General features: G+C 40.2%; 1 protein-coding gene across 3 annotated transcripts in view; it reads right to left on the bottom strand.

The window, feature by feature from the left end:
* The window catches only part of LRP5 (LDL receptor related protein 5), a 134,194-nt gene that overhangs the window by 82,826 nt on the left and 36,886 nt on the right, over positions 1-14,482 (bottom strand). For all 3 annotated transcript variants that reach the window (XM_062620214.1, XM_062620211.1, XM_062620215.1), the window contains exons 3-5: positions 12,429-12,626; positions 8,915-9,111; positions 6,770-6,901 (exon numbers count right to left, since the gene is read on the bottom strand). In XM_062620214.1, coding sequence (XP_062476198.1) covers positions 6,770-6,901; positions 8,915-9,111; positions 12,429-12,626 — 527 coding nt within the window. The remainder of the gene's footprint in view (positions 1-6,769; positions 6,902-8,914; positions 9,112-12,428; positions 12,627-14,482) is intronic.

Below are 14,482 nucleotides of genomic sequence, written 5' to 3' on the forward strand. Positions count from 1 at the left end.
AGGTAAGTAGGCAATAAGGAAAACTACCACTTGTGACAAAGAAAGGAAATACCAGAGCGCTCACGTAACTCATAAATTACATCATATCTGTCTGCATGTTACAGTGAAAAGTTGTCTACTGTTTCTTCCATTATCTCAGTAACTGAGTTCCAAAAGTTACTTTGCCTGAACCAGAACAAAACCCCCTACAATTCAGAGATTTGACACATTTATACCGTCATTAAAAAAGCCCCACAAACAGAATATTAAACTGCACAGCTGCTAAGACCATTAGCACAAAACAGCAGACTAAGACAAAATTAGTTTCTTCCGGAGAAATCTGCTGCAACACAGAAGTCAGTTACCTACTCTAATTTAGGACTGATCTTGTGTGAGACACCTAAAATTTGTACATACCCAGTGTTACACGTGGGAGCACAAAGCTTTGTAAAGTTACTATTGACAGAGTAGACAACTCAAGAGTTACTCCTTTTGAGTAAGTCTTAGAAATATTTACTCAATGTGACATTAGTGTAACAGTCATGACTGCATGGGCAATAAACAGTATCAAAGGTCAGCACAACTGTCTGGCTATCGCTGTACCAAGCGAAGAATCTGTCCTTATACAGAGGATTCATTCAAAGACCTCAAAGCAGTTGAGCAACTAAGTCCTACCCCAGACCCTGAGGTCTGTCTATACCATATGTGCTTTAAAGAAAGAGAAGAGAAAGTTGGAAATGTTAAGTGGTAAATCTGAATGTTAGCTTATAGATATCATAGTCCAAGCTTCTACTTTGTATTAACAACAGAAAAAATAAAAGAGCATCCCTTTGCACAGAATTCTTAACAGTTCATAAGAAGCCATAGGAAAAAAGATGAGCCAAGAAAAAGTCTGTCAGAAATCCTCACCACTAGAAAGAAGGAACAGCCTTTGGATTGTGGCATTTCATTCCAAAGCATAGTTTCATAGTTTAAATGCACCTATTCTCTGCTGGAGATATAAAATACCACTGGCTCCAAGTAAGGAATCACTGACTTGGGAAGGGACAGCCATTTTACCACCCATTCTGTCAAACAGTTTTGGTGGTGACACCTTCAAATAAATACAGAATATGATCAAAAATTTATTACAACCTAACAAGATACATACTCAATTTTTTTTTAATACTGAACTGCAATACAATATTTGTCCTACAGCCCTACTGATGTTGACTTCTAATTGCAGACATTTCCCACTCACTAAGAGACCCTGAACATGTTAGTGTCTCTGCATTGCTGTCTTCCTTTACACAAACAGAAATACTTTATGTCCCATGAGCCCTCTCTGAGGCTGACAGCTATATAATGCTTTGAAGTTTAAGCATTATTTATTATGTTCCATGTATGACGAAGCCACACAAAATTCAATTCTGAGCTAACACAATCACCTGTCAAAGGGTAAACATCATGGAAAAAAGTTACAAACAACTGTAAATGAGGGCTTGCAAATCTAGGGGGCATCTCAACCTCACTGTTGTTACATCAGTGCAGCAAAATAGAGCTCGAGTTACCATTGGGTCTTGGTAACTTTCCATGCGTAGGTACCATGGTGAACACAAGATAACAAAGTTTACACATAAACCTTCTCAGTGCAGACCCAGGGTGTGGTTCTTCTGCAGCATAAAATCAGAATCAATCCAGAGACTCACTAGTGCTGAGAAAGAAGGTACCACCTCTAACTAGCCAGTGTTTCAGAGTCCTGGAAAGCAGTCATCAATCAGGTACCAAAGTCCAAAGACAGCTTCATTAACTAGTCTAGCAAAACCACTGACAACAGAACTGTAAGATGAGATGGCAGACCTTCTAGAATACTTACTCCCTCCAGGTTTCCTCCTTGTAGTATGTTTCTAATAGATTTTATCCTATGAAATTATAAACAAGGACATTTCCATGAGGCTGTTTCACTTTCTCACTACACGAAGTACTCTCCATTTTTATAAGGATGAAAGCTGCTATGAATAGCAAGTAATGTGATCTTTTCATATAGATCAAATAAAATCACAAACATAACACTAACAGAAGCAAGCAGAAAACAGACTCAAAACAAGCAAGATGTACACATGAATGAAAGACAAAAAAACACCCATGAAATTTTTATGAAATGGAGTAGAGGTAGCATCTAGAATAGAAGAGGTAGCATCTAGATTTTCCTTGATTGTCAGGTACCCATTGCTGGACAGTTTTCACAACCCTGTCTGGTGTCTTGGAAAGGTATCTCAGTGAAAAATAGTTCCATGTAATACTATTTCTGAGTAAATAACACCTAGCCCATTGTTTTAGTATTAAAGAATCAACAGGATGTGTTTGGAGTAAGTAGTATACCACAGGTCCCAATGCAGCAAGTAAAATGCTATTTCCTCATTCAACCCACTGCATCTCATTTTCATAGTCAGGAATCTGGGTAATTCTCCACCTTGCAGGAACCACCATAGACTACTTGTACATTTGATCTATTATCCAAACTTTCCCTCTCATCTGGTGCAAAACACCCATAGGTATTTTCAGTGAATCATCTGGCTGGAGGGAAGACACCACTATGATTAAGGAGCTAATATGGCTGCATGCACTGGGGGAGATTCCAATTACACAATTATCATCTTCAGAGAAGGATCAGAATAACCTCTAAGAAGCCACATCTCATACTAACAAAGAAAAAACACGAGCTCCACAATTCCTTGATAAGCAAAGGGAGCACAGTATACCTTTGGGAGTGCAGCAAGAAGAGGTGGAATGAGGAAGAAGTCCTCTGGAAATTCTGGATCACATCTCCCTGTGGTAGTCAGACACCAGGCACAAGACAGAAGACATCTATGAAGTTAAAGAATTTTGCAACCAAAAGACTGCGGTTTCCACAGCTGCATTTCAATCACAGAATGGGCAAGAGGGAGAGAAAAGCATACAAGGCAGCTGTCAAGATTCTAGGAAATAAGGGAAAATAAGAGTTTTTCCTGTGTTTATTTTCATCATGATAAACAGATTAGGACATGAGTGCTCCTTCCCAATACAGCCCTGTCGTGGTTTAAACCCAGTCAGGTAACTCGTTCGCTCACTTCCCCCCCTTTCTTGCCCTCCCCCTGCTCCCAGAGGGACGGAGAGGAGAATCAAAAAGAATGCAACTCCCACGGGTTGAGATAAGAACAGTTTAGTAACTAAGGTATAACACAAATCACTACTGCTACCACCAGTGATAATAATGATAAAGGAAATAACAAGGGAAGAGAATACAACACCTCAGCACCAGCCGACCGATAACTTGCCCCCCTCAGTCCGACCAAGCACCGACCGATACCTCCTCCAGCCCTGCAGACTCCCAGCTCTTCCGGCTAACTCTCCATTACATCCTGGGCATGACGTGCTGTGGTATGGAATACCTCTTTGGTCAGTTTGGGTCAGGTGTCCTGTCTCTGCTTCCTCCTGGCTTCCCCTCCTCCCTGGCAGAGCATGAGGCTCACAAAGTCCTTGGCCAAACCAAAACATCGCTATCAGTTCTGTTTCCAGGCCGAAAGTCAAAACACTGCACTGCACCAGCTACCAAGAAGGAGAAAAATGACTGCTACTGCTGAACCCAGGACAAGCCCCAAACTAAACTCTGACTATATTTCAGTATTAACTACTGGTATGCAAGATTTTGCTTCCAGCATCTTCCAAGTGCTAGAAGACTGACAGTTATATTAGGTTATTCACATAAGGCCAGCAGAAGCTTTCTCAGGTACTTAAAAGAGCTGATTTACAGCAATTATCCCAAATAACAAATGTGGACCTAACCCTTCCCTTTCACAAAGAGGCTGTTCATCTCTAATTAGCAGTTCTCCTACTTAATCAGAATGTCTGGATTAGTCCATACTGTTTCTCTTTATTAATCAGGAAGATGTGTTATAGCAAAGGGACCTCCTTCTCTGAAAATATAATAAGGGAAGCTGGCTCTTCAAACACCTGAAGTTAGCACTACCTTTTCCAATTATGAAAAAAAATTCCTCTTTTTTCACTTGAGCAAGCGGATTTTCCTAGTTTATTTGATAAACTACAGCTGTCACACCTTCCCGGCAGACAGAAACCCGCTGGAGAAGTCGTGACAGTCTGGTGAAGTTCCTGCTGACTGGAAAAGGAGAACTAATAACCCCCTTAAAAAAAAAAAACAAAAAACCAAACACAACAAAAAAAACACAACAAAACACCAAAAAAAAACCCCCACACACACGCAAAAAAAAAAACAAACAGGAAAAAGGAAGATCCAGGGACTCAGAGGCCAGTCAGTCTCACATTGTTGCCTGGCAAGATCATGGAGCAGGTCCTCCTGGAAACTATGCTAAGGCACACAGAAAACAGAAAGGTGGTTGGTGACAGCCAACATGGGCTGTCACCATGTTCACTAAGGGCAAATTGTGCCCAACAAATCTGGTGATCTTCTATGATAGGCCAGAGCAACTGTTTAGAACCAGAGAGAGAGCAAGAATGAGTCAATACCAAAAGCCAAAATTAAAGAATAATGAACTATTCTTTTAATGCTGACAGAATACTTACAGCTTCAGCAGATCAACAGTTGTTTAGAAAAAGTGTAAAAGGTGTAAAAATTTGTTTAGAAAAAGTGTAGGAAAACCTAATATCACAGTTTCAATGCATAGAGACATAACCCACAGCAAAGCAAACAGTGGCGCAGCCTGTCCTTTAGCTCACATTTCCTTAATTACCTAGGCCCATTACCATTCAACACTGTTTGTAAAGAGCTACAGAGCTCTCACACCTGAACATTACCAACATATGCATTCTTCAATATCCAAGAGAGCTGAAATCACCTAAGAGCCTCAGGGCTTTTCTGCAGAAGAATGCTTTCTGAGAGAGATACACAGTTAACACAGTCCTATTTGTGCCAGTAAAGCCCCCATGCGGGCACAAATTCTGAGAACACAATGCTTTTTTCCCTTGCAGACAAATCTCCAGTAGCATTTGAGTAATTCACTTGAAATCTTAACATCAAAGAAGCTAATATGCCCAAGTGACTGTACTTTTGCTCAAGCCAATAGGAACAAAACGCAGACGTGGTGAACACTGTTGCATCTGTAGTTCCTGATACGACTTCACTACAAAGAACTTGTACAGAGAACAAAAAGTCAGTTCCTTGCAACCAAGAATTTAATTAATAAAAGGGAAAAGAGATGCACATGGATGTTGGCATAAGGCAGACAGGACAACAAAAGATGTGGAGCTTGGGAAAGAAATAATCCATAAAAATGAACCAAAAGGCCACATTCTTATGCAAAATGAGATTTCTTGTTCCCATCCCATTTTTTTGCTCTCCTTTGACAGGACACCCTTGACAGATTGTCTGACCTGACAATGGAAAGGTGAAAGCACAGTATAAGCAGTCGCTCCTGCTTGTGCTATCCGCCAAAACCCCAAGAGCAGGCTGACCTTCATTCCCAGTGCCAGAAACATGAGGTCAATATTAACGTTTAAAAAGGTTGTCCTGAGCTCAGCAACATTTATTTTAAAGCTATGGAAAGGAAACTTTCCAAAGCTGGAAGGAGGAAATAGAAAGGTCTTTCCGCAGCTGCAAGAACTACCTTACAAGCCTTTCAATTGCAGCAGGATGAGCTAATAAAGCTGGCCGTTAAACCCTAGAGGTTCAGTGTTCAAATTCTGCTTCAAGTTCACAAATGAAATGAACATCTTATGCTTACTAAGTACTCAGAGGAATCAAGCCACATCAGAAAATGACTATACTATTTGACTAGACTCATTGAAAATGCATTGGAGACAGGCAGCAGTCTGTTGGCAGAACATTCTCCAAAACCTTGCCTCCTAGTGTCCCACTAGCAGTGTTAGTTGCCTGCTTTTGTAAGATGCATTTTTAAAAGAGGCTTCCTGATCAATGCTAATACCAAGTTTTCAATGTGTACTACTAGACTCATTCAACCTACATACAAAATATGCATATAGTTATACTTTTCAATTAAAGCATATACTTTAGCTATTACCCTTTAAACAGCTTTCTACTGGGTATCACAGAATCAGAATGGTTATACACAAGCCTGTCCTACTACTACTCAGTAATGTGAACAGCCACCTAGGAAATTATTTTCTCTAGCTCAGTTATCTCAAGCAGCAACCTTCATAAGCCTTTTCACAGAAAGCCTTGCCTCACTTTTAAAAATTAAATACAATGTCCAAAAAACATAAACTAGACCCAGGAATTAAAAATTCCTAGTGCAAATTTCTCATAAACCCTTCACACAGTGGAGCCCAAAGGGAAACAGAGGAATGATTAATCTTCAGAACCAGAAAGACAGTATTGTTAGTTTAAATCTTGATTTTTCTGTACAAATTATTTCAGTATAAAATTAACTGAAGCAGGGGTAACTCACTGGGTTATCTGTAAAATAGCACCTTGACTGAATTATTGGCACATCTGTGTACAGAACATCCCAGGCGTAGCTAACTTCGAGATGCAACTCAAAGGCAACAGCTTGGCCACCACTACCGCATCACTGACCATCACTGGACAGTGAATGGAAGGAAGCAGAAGTTTGTCTATGGTCCACTGTCCAATCAGAAAAACGTCCTACAATAGCTTACTTCTAATAAAATTTTTCTACAACGGGCTCCACGTACTACTTTATTCCTACAGAGAACTAGCAACGCATAATACAGTCAAAAGACACAAAATACAGCCAAAATTCTCCAGTTTCTGATGCAATGGATTGCTCTAATTCACAAAAATTACTCTGTGACTGTAGAAAAGCCAAGCTCCTACCTGATTTGCAAGTCCTGCCATCGTCTTCCAGCTGCACACCAGTGGGGCAGGCACAGCTGTAGAAGGGGTCTCTTGGAGAGAGCAGGCACAGATGGGAGCAACCACCATTGTTTTCTTCACATGGAGTGTGAACTGCAAGAAACCAAACACATTTATTTTCATATTTCTAGAACCATTAAAGCCCTCTTTTCTCCATGAGAAAGAATGTATAGATTCAAAATGAATGGCACAACAAGCAGAGGAACCACAATATAAAGTGTTTGATTCTCTCCTGTCCAGCATCTCACTTGTAGGGACACCTAAATTGAGATGCACACAAGAGCTGATTTTGAAAGAGCTGACAGCTCAGCACATTCACACTATGCAGTTCTTTCAATGTTTCTAAAGCTGAAACAGCTAACAGCTTTGGACTTCAATTACTTTGTGGATGCTGCATCTGCTAAGTATCATGAAAATGGAAAACAGGGCTTGAAGGATGGTGATGGTGGAGGGGGTGACCAGTTCTAGGAAAGAAAGGAAAATACAACAATTTGTACAATTCCTATATTACAGTTGTGTTGCATGTTGGAAATACCTTGGAAATCTTTTTCAAAAGCTTTCACAGCAAGACAAGTCCCTGAATCATCAGGAAGTACAGAACAGCAACATGTAAAGTCCTCAATTTTGAAAATATTAAAAAAATCGGAGGGGAGGCAGGCAGGGACAGGATGGGGACAGACACGAGAACTGCATGTACCTACCTCATTTATATGGGGGAAAAATGGCAGCAAGAGATCAAACTCTAGCCACAAATAATTATGGACAATATTGTCAGCTATTAAAGAAAAAAACCTGCAAGTTGTGCAAGATCTGTCAGTTATAGTTTGAATAAGCATCTGAACTGCTTTAATATAAAACTACAAAATTTCCAGCTAATTTGGCTTGTCTTACTTCCACTGACAGTCACAAAGAGGGAAAAAAAGGGAGAGGAAGAAATCCAAGCCTGATCTTTATGAAGTCAATGGCATCTGAGCTATTTTCAGCATATGCCATTTCCCTATACACCATATTTTCTTTGTGACTGACCCAGAAATACGATGACCCAAGGCTGGGACATTCCCTGAGCTAAAAGCAATGCCAGGAATTCAGCACAGACAAACTCTTATCTGGAGCTGTGAGATAAACCAGGGTGCTGTGCATACCCGACAACCTCAATGAAAACTTGCACATGTTCCATCACCAAGATGATCTCCAAACTTCTTTTGTTTACTTTCAGTCCTGTTTACTGACATCTTATAAACTCTACTGGAATAGCAAACATTATCTTCAGGGAAGCAGACTTTACTGGCATAAATAAACAGCTGGCATAAATAAAGCAGCAAATCCAAAGTACAATCCTAGGCAAGAGGTGATTCTTCCCATAGCTACTCAATTATATACGTTTCCACCACTGCTTTCAAGTCCCATTCTCACAATACTGAAAAAGACCCACCTGGACTAACATAGCTACATGCAGCCAAAAAAACAACTTAGGCCGCATAGTATCACATGCATATACAAAATATATACCACATCATGCAATTTTCAGTTCTCTTCACCTGCCTTCCTCTGAGGTAGCATCACACACAAAGGAAAAATAGAGGCAGGTATATGTTTCATATAAGAGCTCAGATTTTAGTCCCTTCCATACTGAAGCATTCATCACCTATTTGTTACATATTGAAGATAAACATGATCAAGTCTGGAATGCAAAATCTGTATCTGTAAGATCAGGAACATTACATATTTTGGGGTAATTCTACTTACTAAAAAAAAGTAATGATATGCATTTTTTTCCAGTTGTCTTTAAAATATTAGTGTTAAAAAGATGCCAGCTGAGGTTTTATCATTTTCATTCTAGTATTTCAAATCACAAGATGTCACTGAAGTACAGCACTGGATTTTGAATTTTGTTATCCCAAGTGGGATGATGATTGAGCTCATATCAATTCATGTTGGAATTTTCAAAGAAAGGTACAGGATTCAGGTACTCACATACCTTTAGAAACCAATCTCCTGAAGGGTATTCAAAACCCCATGACTTCATACTAACCATTTTGTGATTAACATTTATCCTAATAAATAAGTAACAGTCACGCAAAAAGTTTCAGGGGAAGTAAAACATACAGTATGGCTGCCGATCTGGGCTTAAAACCTGGATGTCCATTGGTGAATATAGGGAAGACAGTATTTCTCTCCTTTTCTCTCCTGTCCTTTTGTTACAGGCATGAATGGAGCGTGTTTGCCAGTCTGTCCAATACAAAGTGTCCCCAGATAATGTCAGTGCAAAGGGATGAGTAAGACTACCTTCGACAACTTTTTGCCTGGATCAAAGAAAAAACAAGGATTAAAAATGCATTGATTCCACGTGTTACCATGCAGAAAAAAAACCAAACCAAACTAGCTTTGTAAAAACTCACAGGAATTGGATTTTTTTTTTTAACAGATTCACTGGACCAAGAGATTAATCTGGTGATAAATGATAAACAGACTTTAAAATATAAACCAAGACTTTGCTCCTTCATAAAATTAAAGACAAGAGCATACTCAATTTCATAGTGATGTGGTATCTGGTCAGTTCCACAATGACCCCTGAAAGACCACACCTAAGCTCCTTAACAAGGCTGTGCAAATACCCAAACACAATTGCCTTTCAGAGTCCTACATCCAACATAAGAAGGATGTAACGTGTTGGAGCAAGTCCAGAGGAGATCACAAAGATGCTCTGAGGCCTGGAGCAGCTCTGCTCTGGAGACATGCTGAGAGAGCTGGCCTTGTTCAGCCTGGAGAAGAGAAGACTCCAGGGAGACCTTAGAGCAACTTCCAGCCCCTAAAGGGGCTGGCAAGAAAGCTGAAGAGGGGCTTTTGGCAAGGGCCTGTAGTGATAGGACAAGGGGGAATGGCTTTAAACTGACAGAGGGGAGATTGAGATCTTAGGCAGAAATTCTTCCCTGTGAAGGTGGTGAGGCCCTGGCACAGGTTGCCCAGAGCAGCTGTGGCTGCCCCATCCCTGGCAGTGCTCAAGGCCAGGCTGGACAAGGCTTGGAGCAACCTGGTCTAGTAGAAGGTGTCCCTGCCTGTGCCAGTGGGTTGGAACTGAATGAGTTTTAAGGTCCCTTCCAACCCAAACCAGTCTGGGATTCTACAATCTGGAGGAAACATAGGTCCGAAGAGTGCTCCTCCTATTAAAACATTAGGTTTTTTTGTCCTCTATTCAACAGATGATATTTTCTCCAGAACTTCAGTTGTACTCAGGCCTTTGTTGCAGCAGAAAAAAAGAATAAATGACCTGAGAGTCTCTTTAAATTACCCCTCTTAACTTGGTCAGCAGCAGATTTAAATGTAGAGCAGTGGCTGTATTCTAGTGTCATAGCAGCTGTTTTCCAGAATACATTGCCCCTATTTCCATCATTCTTAGATATCAAATCTCCCCTTCTGTAATTACATCCCTTGAAACAGTTCCAGCCTATGTGCTTGCGAATTGATGGGTGCTAAGATGTAACCGGCAGGTTGCTCCAGCAACATTCATTCACCATGCAGAAGGCAAATTTCATTTTTATTGTAATTCTGAAGGAATTCTGAAGTGATTCTGTGACAAGGGATGGTAGAAGCCTTTGAAACACTGTAAGGTTTCTTTATTGGCAAGTCTGGGTGAAACCAATTTAGGAAACTTAAACTCTGTGTTTAAGGAACAGAAGCAGCCTCCATAGTTATCATCTAGTTTGAACCAGTATTGAAGTCTACCTAGACACCAGAACCTGTAAGTCCCAACTTCACAGACTTTTGTTTCAATGCTTATCAGTAGAAGGCAAAAAAGAATAAAAATTTCCTTTTAGAAAAGAGTTAAAATTAAGATCAATATTCATGGCATTTTATTAATAAGCATAACATTTTAAGAAGGAAGTTTTATCATATTGTAACAATATGAAATATACACAGCTAAATGACATCAAGCTATTATATTGCACAATGCAGTTAGACCCAAGGAATTACCAGAATGCATCCAGCATAGGAATATCCTTAAGCATGCATTTACAACCTCCAGGAGTTAAGTAAAAGATGTAAGAAGTGTACAACATTGAGCCTTTTTTTTTTTAAATGCAAAATACACTATTTTTTTTAAAATATTGTTCCATTTACAGTTCAGTAAAAAACTGCTTGGGAGGTGGTGGACATGCACTGATCTATCACAAAGCAATTTGGACAGATTCCTGGAATTGGTGTATTCAAAAGCTCGCTTCCTTTTGGGTGGCCCTTTTCTACTTTAAAATGAGCAAAATAGATGTTATTAACCAACTGCAACTGTTCACACATTAATGCAAGTAAAGTTTACACAATTTGTATGTGCATGATAACCGCAGAATCAGTGTGGAAACCTTACTTGCTGCCACTTACCCCCACATCAGAGAAATATATTCATGTTCTGTTGTATGAAAATCTCTCTTAGATTTTGAATTTTGAAAGAGCACTTTCTTTCTATGAACTTGCAGCCAGCCTTTGAGCTACTGCTCCCTTCTATAAAGGCCTTTTCCCTTGTCTAGACTTCTGTCAGTCAGTACTTGTCACTTACTACAATGCAACCATTATCCAGCTCTTACATAGTGCTCTCAAAGGAACTTAAGAGTGTTTTATAAAGGGTGGCAATATTGCTATTCCTCTTTGATGAGTGTGCAAATCAGGCACAGAATGCACCTCAGTAAAAAAAAAATGAAAAACACCACGGAAAATGCAGTGGGTTGGTTTTTTTTCTTTTCTTGAGGAAGGGGGGATATTACTCTTTTTCACAGATATGCATAAAATACAACTCCTCAAAGTCTTTACGAAAGCAAAATGATTTCATAACATAGGCATTTAAGATATTTTGAAATCACAGAAACGAAAATGCCATTTTAAACCACCTGAAGACCAAAGCGAGACCAAAATGCAGAGACTCGCCTCCTCAGCAGGACATTTCAGTGGCTGATGACATACTTCAGGGACCAACCTGCCTATTGAACACTACCCAGAACTGAAGGTGCAGTCTCCAACTTCTAGGTGTGCCCTGTCTGAAGGGTCACCTCTTTGTGTATACAAAAGCCAAAACTCAACAGCACACTTAGTTCGGAGCCACCAACCAAAATTTCCATACTGTACTTTCTACCAAGTTTTAAGAAAATCTGCTTCCTTCTTGCTTGCAGTCTGAAATAAGCTGAATTTGGTTAATTTACAGGCATGCCACAAAGGACATGTTTGAATGAGGACAAGAATAAGTGTGTCTCAATGTATATTTCCTGTTTAAAAAAAAAAGATATAGTAACAATACTGTAAAATTCCAGTCACTTGTTAAACATTAGATCGCCTAGGGCCATGGATAAGCATCTCCAACTACTTGCAAGACAAGCGTGAGCCTAAAATTGAAAAATCCTGCTGTACAACAAGGCTATAAATAGTCTACAGTGAAACATTGACAGAAATAGTCTTACTATTAAAACTATTTTTACAGGACGTAAGGTTACTTTACTTTTTGCAAGGCTATTAACGATTGCATTTAAAAAGAACAATAAGGCACTGGCATTATTTTAGATTACTGAAAAGAAATGCCTCAGTTCAAAATTTATGCAGGAGGTGAGAAATAACTTACACTGTAAATAACATAACTTACCTAAATGAGCCATCCAGATTTGCCCTATGAATGAAACTCAGTTTTGCATCAGCCCAGTAAAGTTTCTGCTCATCAAGATCTATCGTGAGCCCATTTGGCCAATAAATATCTGAATTGACAATTATTTTTCGTGTGCTGCTGTCCATTCCTGCCCGTTCTATTCTGGGTGTTTCACCCCAGTCAGTCCAATACATGTATCTGAAAAGGAAAGCAGAGATGCACACAGATTAAATCACAATACAAGGTGGTTAGGTTTAGGAACAGAAGGGATAAAGTATTTGTAGAATCATAGTATTGTGGAAGGGTTTAGGGTTGGAAGGGACCTTAAAGCTCATCCAGTTCCAGCCCCCTGCCATGGGCAGGGACACCTTTTGCTAGACCAGGTTGCTCCAAGCCCTGTCCAACCTGGCCTTGAACACTTCCAGAGATGGAGCAGCCACAACTTAATGTAAATCAAGCCACAGCTTCAGAGGATGCAAAAAAAAGTCCTTCATAAGACCATCTCTCGCAAGCATTGCCTCTGCATAGTGTATTCCCCTTCCTTTCCAATGTTGGACAGCACCTGACTGTCATAAGCATTTACAACTAAGCAACACCATTACACATTCTTGCACGGCCAGTTACTACAAGTTAATATTCTAAACCACATCTGAAGCAACTAATCACCAATCCAAGCAGCCACTGACCATAGCTGAACCTCCTTTTGCAAGTCTGTATGCAGAAAAGAATTAGAATCATAGAATAGTTCAGATTGGAAAGGACCTTAAGACCATCTAGTTCCAAACTCCCTGCCATGGGCAGGGACACTTCACATGACCACATCACCCCAAGACTCCATCCAACCTGGCCTTGAACAATGCCAGGGATGGAGACAAGCCAAGAGCCCTGACATCTGTTTCTGACAGTAAGTAACTAATGAATCCATGCAGACTTAGAATGTCACTATTTTAAATTTTGGGTGCTTCCCCCCACCTCCCATCCATGTCCCAGTTTGCCTTTGTAATAGAAAGATGCTCCTGTAAAATGCAGTAGCCCAGTAGCTGCTTCACATGCAGCTGGGGCCATCATTCCAGGCAAGGAAGAACAGGCAGCTGTACTGTTATTCCCAGCACGTCATTCACAGCTCAGGCTTAAAATGCTCTGATCGCCATATACATACTGCACCCTGATTCAGCTGTACCTCCAGTTCCAGCACCTATTTAGACCATTCTGGTCATAGCAGCATATATGATCATTAGCATGTTTATCCCAATGAAGAGGAGAATATAGATGAAAATACAGACAGATGGACAGGCAGATAGAAATGACTCGCATCACAATACACATACACTTGAGTGTGGGAGGGTAAAACAAGGAGTTTTCTAGTTGAAATGGCAAAGCTTCCATACAGATGAGTCCTCAGACTTCTGAGACAGCTCACCTCATAGTGGCTGCAGCGGACTTGTGTCCCCAGATGCCTTCCCCAAAACATGTCAGCTCCAGCAGCCAGGATAGACTGACTGCTCCTGAAGAAGCGGCAGCAGTCGCTGAGCTGCCCCAGTTCACAGGACAACCTATAAATATAAATTGCCGCTCATTTTGGTTTTCCTTAACAAGTCAGGCTGTAATTTGTGGCAGCTCAAACTCTGTGGGGAAGCAGCTATTGACAAACAACAGAAGCCAGGGAAAAGCAGACATAAAAGAAACTGTCTGTGCAACCAGCTAGTGAATCAGACTGTGAACCGGATCTGGCCAAATACTCATTTTTGATCAAGTCAAATCAGTTCCCTGCTCTGACCCACTTGCACTAGCTTGAAATATTCAAAGGGCACACTGAGCCACCTCTAAAGAAATGAAAATATTGAATTAAGAAAAACCTGATTATTAAAGGTGACTTTGGGCTGTATTACATGGCTATGACAGTCTCACACCTATACATATATTGAAATGTATAAATGCAGACTAAAAAGGAGCTTTACCCAAATCAAAACTCCCATGACAGTTGTTTAAAAGCAAAAACAGAGGAGACAGAACTAGCTAAGTCAAATTAAACCTTAGAGGCAGGTTAAAATAAA

Source organism: Pezoporus occidentalis, unplaced genomic scaffold (genome assembly GCF_034315485.1).
Source record: "Pezoporus occidentalis ecotype Australia unplaced genomic scaffold, CSIRO_AGI_Poc_V1 ctg22, whole genome shotgun sequence".
Classification (NCBI taxonomy): Eukaryota; Metazoa; Chordata; class Aves; order Psittaciformes; family Psittacidae; genus Pezoporus; species Pezoporus occidentalis.